Source organism: Clinocottus analis, unplaced genomic scaffold (assembly GCF_023055335.1).
Source record: "Clinocottus analis isolate CAN_PGR_092001 unplaced genomic scaffold, fCliAna1.0.p SCAF_14, whole genome shotgun sequence".
Classification (NCBI taxonomy): Eukaryota; Metazoa; Chordata; class Actinopteri; order Perciformes; family Cottidae; genus Clinocottus; species Clinocottus analis.
Genome location: NW_027175865.1, coordinates 457,325 through 465,257, shown reverse-complemented (window position 1 = coordinate 465,257; position 7,933 = coordinate 457,325). Strand labels below are relative to the sequence as shown.

The window sequence follows — 7,933 nt, the reverse complement described above, 5'->3', positions numbered from 1 at the left end:
ATTATATTGTTAAAATATTGTTTTTTATTGCATTGTTACCACTTATAATAATGTTGTTTTATTGCTATATATTATTATATTATATATATTATTATAATTTATTATTATTATGATAAATACATACGTGTATAATACATATATTATTATATATATGTATATATATATATATACATTTATATATATATAATAAGTTACTTTATAGAAGAGATAAGTTAAATCTTAGTAAATCTTATTGAAAGGTTTGTAGAAACGTTGCTCAAGAGTAAAATACAATGAGCTTTCACACACAAACCACATGCACATTATTAATATTACGACACTAATATGTTGCATGTTTCCATCTGAGGGTCTTTCATTGTGCTGCAATATGGTTTTGATGTCGCAATGAGGTTTCGTAACTGTTTTGTGTTTTCAGAGCAGAACGCTGCTGGGAGTCAAAGAGTCAAAGAGTCAAAGAGTCAAAGAGTCAAAGAGTCAAAGAGTCCACGCCGCCGCTCCCTGACGTCTGTCGGTGACCACACGCCGTCACCGAGCGCCGACGCTGCAGAAAGTAAACCGCCGGCTCGGTTTCACGCCGCCGAGCGTCTGAGTCCAGAAGAGCAACCAGAGATAACAGATCCTGCTGCCAGCAGGCGCCCAGGAAGCAGGAGAAACCAGTAGAGGAGAAACCAGTAGAGGAGAAACCAGTAGAGGAGAAACCAGTAGAGGAGAAACCAGTAGAGGAGAAACTAGTAGAGGAGAAACCAGTAGAGAAGAAACCAGTAGAGGAGAAACCAGTAGAGAAGAAACCAGTAGAGGAGAAACCAGTAGAGGAGAAACCAGTAGAGGAGAAACCAGTAGAGAAGAAACCAGTAGAGGAGAAACCAGTAGAGGAGAAACCAGTAGAGAAGAAACCAGTAGAGAAGAAACCAGTAGAGGAGAAACCAGTAGAGTAGAAACCAGTAGAGGAGAAACCAGTAGAGGAGAAACCAGTAGAGAAGAAACCAGTAGAGAAGAAACCAGTAGAGTAGAAACCAGTAGAGTAGAAACCAGTAGAGTAGAAACCAGTAGAGAAGAAACCAGTAGAGTAGAAACTAGTAGAGTAGAAACCAGTAGAGAAGAAACCAGTAGAGGAGAAACCAGTAGAGGAGAAACCAGTAGAGGAGAAACCAGTAGAGAAAAAACCAGTAGAGAAGAAACCAGTAGAGAAGAAACCAGTAGAGTAGAAACCAGTAGAGAAAAAACCAGTAGAGAAGAAACCAGTAGAGTAGAAACCAGTAGAGTAGAAACCAGTAGAGAAGAAACCAGTAGAGTAGAAACCAGTAGAGTAGAAACCAGTAGAGAAGAAACCAGTAGAGTAGAAACTAGTAGAGTAGAAACCAGTAGAGAAGAAACCAGTAGAGTAGAAACCAGTAGAGTAGAAACCAGTAGAGTAGAAACCAGTAGAGAAGAAACCAGTAGAGTAGAAACCAGTAGAGAAGAAACCAGTAGAGTAGAAACTAGTAGAGTAGAAACTAGTAGAGTAGAAACTAGTAGAGTAGAAACCAGTAGAGTAGAAACCAGTAGAGTAGAAACCAGTAGAGTAGAAACTAGTAGAGTAGAAACCAGTAGAGAGTAGAGTGAATACAGTTATGTTTTTAGTTGTTTTGGCTTCTGTGGTTTTATGGTGGTTTAGTTGTCTCAACTTAACTATTGATGTTTTGTTGCCTCAACCTATTTATTGGTGGTTTAGTTGTGCAAACTGTTGGTGTTTTAGTTGCCTCAACTTAACTGTTGGTGTTTTAGTTGCCTCAACTTAACTGTTGGTGTTTTAGTTGCCTCAACTGAACTGTTGGTGTTTTAGTTGCCTCAACTTAACTGTTGGTGTTTTAGTTGCCTCAACTTAACTGTTGGTGTTCTAGTTGCATAAACCTAACTATTGGCAGGTTAGTTGTCTCAACTTAACTGTTAATGGTTTAGTTGCCTCAACTTAACTCTCTGTGGTTTTGTTGCCTCAACCTATTTATTGGTGGTTGTGTTGCCCTTAACTTAACTGTTGGTGGTTGTGGTCATGTTGTGTCTCTTTGTGCTCATTTTGTGTCTTTCCTCTTCATCTCCGTCTCTTCGTGGACTCTTCAGGTATCAATCCTTTTCTGACATCTCTTCCCAGCAGTGTTTGCGTTACTGAGACACGCCGTAGTGACAGGAAGTCCATCGGCCAAACGCACAAAGGAACATCGGACACAGAAAGGTGCGCACAACGCCAGAAGGGCCTCAACAACCACTGCAACACACCTTGTCGGCTCCTTGAGGTGATTCTGACCCTGACAGACACACCTGGCGCCCGCCGTGAGCGGGACGTGTGAGCGTCTCGCCGTTTTCCTCCGCAAACAACGAGACAAAGACGCCCCGCCGTGCGCACAAACACGTCCCGCCGCTGGACGGGTATCGAGCCTCCGCAGCGCTGTCGGTGCGCTCTGTGATTTCAGGGTGAATACCCGCAGGAGAGCCGCGGCTCATCACGCTTCTTTTCACAGCGCTGCTATCAAAACACCGTCGGGAGGCTTTTTTAAAAAAAGGGCTCCGGCTCTCGCTGACAAGCCGGGAACATTGTGTTCGTGGGGGAGATGAAAGGCGACACATCTCACCGGCTTTGAAAGGGATCCGCTCCTCCGGCACCTCGGGGGATCGGAGACCACACACAGACACACAAACGTTCACATGTGCACCGGAGGAAGGGCCCGCCGACACAAAGACATTCGTGGACGTAGACCGCTGTTGTTTCTGAGGCCTGTTGACACACACACACACACACACAGACACACACTCCAGCCCCCGGCACAGATTACCGATAAGCCGCAAAGCGATCTGATTGGCCGGCGCGCCCCGCCATCACCCCGAGGCCGCGCTTAGCCGGCTGATCTCGGGCAGGAAGTCAGACGGCAGCTTGAGTTTCAGCACACCTGGACTCCTCCACCCATGTGGAGGGGCGGGGGGGGGGGGGGGGGGTCATTTAGGGAAGAAGAATCGCGGAGGAGACACAAAGGTGACGAGGGAAAAGGAGCTTAACTCGTAGATTTGAATGTTTACCTGCATTAAAGGTGCAGTGTGAGCTGACATCTTGATGTGAGGCTGTTCCAGTGGCCCTGTACTGTACCTTTAAGACAACAGGTTTGTGTATTACACATTTCCTAAAATGTTGTGCTTGAATATGCATTTGAGGCTTTATCTTGTGATATTTGTGCTAGTTGCCTTAACACTTTGAAAACTGTGGAACCAGTTAGATATTTTGATCATAACTATGAACATCCAGCATGATATGAGCCAGATTCCCAAAAAAGAATCAGAATCTGCAACAAAAATCTTAATAAAACAAAGTATTGGTCTGTTAGGAAGGAGTTTCAGTCAAAAAACTGTTGTTTGGTTCAAAAATGGAAAAATGACGCACGTTATGGCAAAAGATTGTCTGAATGGGGCATGCTGGGTATTAAAATGGGAGTGCAAACGGTTTCCAAAAGGTCAAATTAAAGGTTCAAAGTTATTGTTTTAATTGTGTTGATATATTAGAAAAGCCTCTCAGTCGTCCTGGTGAACTGGTTCAGACTGCAGTCAGGGACTCGAACCCCCGGCTTCACCGCGTGGGCAGAAACGTGGGCTGACGGATGATGTTTGAACGACGTGATTCAGATGCGCTGACTCGTCGCTTCTTTACCTCGAAGTCGGACTCGAGTTCAGGGAAAGAAAAGAGGAAGTGAAGAGAGCGAGGAATCATCAAGAGTCCTGAGTGTTTCCTAACTTCCTCAATGATTCCTCTCTTGTTTGAAATAAACTCAATTTTAGTTAAAGTCCAACAGAAAACACAAACTTATGAGCAAAGAACCACATTTAAAGACACGTCACATGTTTTAAATTTTTCTGGCTGTTTGCTTTGTGCCCAACATGAACAACACACACACACACACACACACACACACACACACACACACACACACACACACACACACACACACACAGATAAATGTGCTGAGTTTGAAGTTCAGATCAGGATTTCACTAAACTTCATTAACTTTGGAGACTTCTGAGTGTAATTCAGGAGCAGCGATGCACTTTGGACCAAGTTAATATTTGCTCCACTATGATCAAACACACACCCACACACCCGCACACACACACAAACAGACACACACACACACAGACGCACAAAGTTACATGACGGTTCTTTATCGCCAACACGTTTCTAGAAGCTCTGGATTATTTATTTTTTGCTTAAAGAGAGTTTGAACATTTTGGGGAATAAAACATAAATAAAGTGTGTGAAGTGTTTCAACACAATGTTTACTCACAGGATCCCTCTGATGTACAGAAGCATTACACAACTCATCATTATTTATTATCTATATTGTGTGTCAAATAAAACCACAGAGTCTTGAATGTCTCAGTATCTTTTCCAGCTCCTGAACACTGGCGCCCCCTGTTGGTATGTACCGGTACTGCAGCTGTATAACAAATCCAGAACAATCATGTGAACTGCAGCTGAGATGTTATAAACCTCTCATTCATCTTATTTATATTACTTCAAATGTGTAATTTGATGATGGTTGTGTCTGACAGAGTAGACAAAACATGATGACATAACTATGATAAGTAAGACAACATTATGAAAATATAAGAGCGAGAAGACAATCAAGGAATCCTGGAAGGAAGTTTTTGTATTTTTTATTTAATGTATTTTATTTTTTTCATTTGTATGTCTCCGCCGGACATCCTGATTTAAGAAGAAGAAGAAGAAGAAGAAGGAGGAGAAGAAGAAGAAGAAGAAGAAGAAGAAGAAGAAGAAGAAGAAGAAGAAGAAGAAGAAGAAGAAGAAGAAGAAGAAGAAGAAGAAGAAGAAGAAGAAGAAGAAGAAGAAGAAGAAGAAGAAGAAGAAGAAGAAGAAGAAGAAGAAGAAGAAGAAGAAGAAGAAGAAGAAGAAGAAGAAGAAGAAGAAGAAGAAGAAGAAGAAGAAGAAGAAGAAGAAGAAGAAGAAGGGGCAGTAATGCAACGCTGTGGATGCAATCTACCGCTACAACGCCAGTAGAAGAAGAACAAACGCGTCATTCCGGAAGCGGAAGTCGCTCTTTCGCGCCTCGCAGTCGCCTCCTCGCCGCTGTTGTCTAGCCGTTAGCTCCGCGGTGTGAAGATGTCCAAGGACCGGACCCTGAGGGCGCTGGTGAGCCGCAGGCTCGCCGCCGCGGCGGAGGAGATCTTCGGGCTCTTCGAGCGAACGATCGCCGAGTACGAGGCCGAGCGACGGGAGCTGCTGGCCGGCGTTTACCACCGGCAGCTCCACGCCGCGAGAGCAGGTTGGTTCTCCGTGACGTCACCGCGCGAGTGTAGGTTGAGCGGGCCCAGTGGTCAACGCGTGCGCGCGCATGCGGGGTCGGGAAGCGATCGATTTACTGCAGTAAAATGCTATGAATGTTAAGCGTAATCACGGAAATGTTCCTTAAAGTATGAACATATCTAATAGTTTAGTTTATTATTACTTGTGCATTCATGTAAAAACACTTCATGGGCAATTATAATCGTGATTTTTTTCTGCATTGGTTGATCGATTTCTTTGGTTTGTAAAACATGTGAAAATCTGTGTTTATTAATAATACATTTAATTTATATAGTGCTTTAAAATGTACTCACAGGCACTTCACATGGTACAAACAGGACTAACAGAAGCAATGACAAGGTGCACAATAGAACAAAACATAAATAAATGAGTTTTAAAGGTTAATGAATGATAATCTGCTGTGACGAGTTGAAGTTAGAGAAACCCGTTTAAACTGCAGGGCTTTGGCTTTGTGCGAACTTTGAGAGATTTCACTGCTTTTAAATGACATAATCCCCAATGCTAACGCTAGCATGCTAAGTGGTTCTGGTGACAAAACCAAGTAGAAACTTGTGAATTTGAGTTTAAATCCAAGTCAGCTTCATGTGTATGAAAGACTTTGGCTTCATAAAAAGGGGAGAATATTGTATTTTATTGTCTTCACAACTAAATCGATTTCATAAGACTGCTTGAAATGCAATTAATAGAATAAATAATGTATTTATTATATATACATTTATTTATACACTTTATAATAAAAACGTTTTCTTTTTTTATGCATTTTAAATACATTTTTACAAAAAGTGCATCATTTAACCCTTCTGGTTCCTGGCGCATTGGGTTGCGCTTCATGGTGTTTATGTTTTGTCAATATTAATAGTGCTCATTTGTGCCTCTCACAGCCTGTGGACAGAAACAAAAACTGTTGTAATGTTATTTTTCATTTTCTCCCCCCATGTAGTTGGGTAAGGAGTATAAAGTCATTCCTCAGTCTCATTTTATCTCAGTCCCTCTCATTTTGATGAGGCCACATTGTGTCTTTTTTCACTTGTGTCTTAAGACAATGGTCCCTCATTATGTAGAGCGCTGAGATTGTTCTGCAATTTTTGTTGTATCTCATGGGGTATGTGTCTCATACGCTTTTAAAAGGCGAATTTAAGAAATTATGTAAAATCTAGAAAAAGGCTTTAGACCCTGAAGGGTTAAGGGATCAGTGGTCTTACATGTTTACATGAAATGACGTGCGCATCGCTGTTGTTCTCTGCAGACGCCCAGCAGCTGTTGGTCGTTGAAGAAGCGGTTCCCCCCGAACAGCAGCAGGAGTGGATCTCCAGTCTGGACCGGGAGGATCCAGAACCCCCTCACATTAAGGAGGAGCCGGTGGAGCTCTGGACCATCCAGGAGGGCGAGCAGCTCCAGGGCCTGGAGGAAGCCGGCTTCAACTTCCCAATGACGTCGGTGACTGTGAAGATCGAAGACGGCGTCGAAGGGAAATCTCAGTCCTCGCAGTTTCCTGAGCGCCGAACCGAGGAGAACGGAGAGGCGGAGGGCTTGAAACCCGACGCCCATGAGGACTTTTGTTGCGGATCAGGATCGGCCAGTCAATTGGATCCAGATGGCCCTCTTCAGACCGCTACTTTCGGCGAGACTTCATCCTCTTCCTCTGAATCCGAGACCGACGGAGAGACTTCATCCTCCTCTGGATCCGACAGCGAGACGCCGTCCTCCGAGTGTGAGACCGATGTCAGTATTTGCGATTGGAACCCGACTGGGCAGCTTCAGTCGGGTTCAAACCCGCTGAGAAACAACGACCTACCTGTAGGGGACACCGGCTGTGTGGGAGGAGCCAGACGGCTCGGCGGCCACGGCGTACGTCCGAAATGTGTGAAAGAGAAACCATTCAGCTGCTCAGTTTGCGGTAGAAAATTTGCACTCGCGCATCATATGACGCAACACATGGCCGGCCACACGGGGGAGAAACCGTACAGTTGTTCCTTTTGCAGCAAAGGATTCTTGCGTCTCAGTAACTTAAAACGACACATGGCCGTCCACACGGGGGAGAAAATGTTCAGCTGTTCCTTCTGCGGTAAAGAATTTCCCCATCCCAGTAATCTGAAACAACACTTGACCAGCCACACCGGGGAGAAACCCTTCAGTTGTTCTGTCTGCGGGAGGCGATTCACGCAGCATGGCAGTCTGACGCGACACATGACCGTCCACACGGGGGAGAAAGCGTTCAGTTGTTCTGTCTGCGGGAGAGAATTCACACAACAAAGTAGTCTGAAGCGACACTTGGCCGCCCACAGGGAAGAAACCATGTAGTTGTTCAGGTGCGGAAACAGATTTGCATTAAATCTCCTTATGAGATTACGTTCGACTGCTCACACGAGAGAAACCAGTGAGTTGTTCATTGCGATTGCATTTTTTCTTTTTTTTACTTTTTAAGACGAGACCATGGGGAAACAATTCTGAAATACATTTCTGAGGATGTTTTTTCCTTTTTGTTCATGCTGTAAACATGATGTATTTTCAGCATGTGTGCCATCAGGGATGTCCTGAACTCAAATGTACGTCATTGGCAGGATTTTTTATTTCTCCCGGTAAACCCGAAAA

The 7,933-nt window shown here is 43.9% G+C and overlaps 2 protein-coding genes across 2 annotated transcripts; both read left to right on the top strand.

Annotated features, from left to right (window-relative positions):
- Positions 1-569: 569 nt before the first annotated feature.
- Positions 570-5,135, top strand: LOC137784987 (uncharacterized; the record flags this gene model as incomplete). The annotated part of the gene is made up of 4 exons (XM_068575999.1): positions 570-926; positions 1,086-1,196; positions 4,934-4,990; positions 5,091-5,135. Coding segments are annotated over 4 exons (570 nt in total), but the record flags the coding sequence as incomplete, so codon positions are not given.
- On the top strand, positions 5,010-7,933 carry LOC137784559 (uncharacterized). Its single transcript, XM_068575335.1, has 2 exons — positions 5,010-5,300; positions 6,588-7,933. Exons 1-2 carry the CDS (start codon positions 5,138-5,140, stop codon positions 7,640-7,642), a joined length of 1,218 nt encoding a protein of 405 aa, XP_068431436.1. The 5' UTR covers positions 5,010-5,137; the 3' UTR covers positions 7,643-7,933.

Coding starts and splice junctions, on each gene's coding strand:
- LOC137784559 (XM_068575335.1), top strand. CDS start 5,138: ATGTCCAAGGACCGGACCCTGAGGGCGCTGGTGAGCCGCAGGCTCGCC. Junction 5,301..6,587: donor GCTCCACGCCGCGAGAGCAG/GTTGGTTCTCCG, acceptor TGTTCTCTGCAG/ACGCCCAGCAGCTGTTGGTC.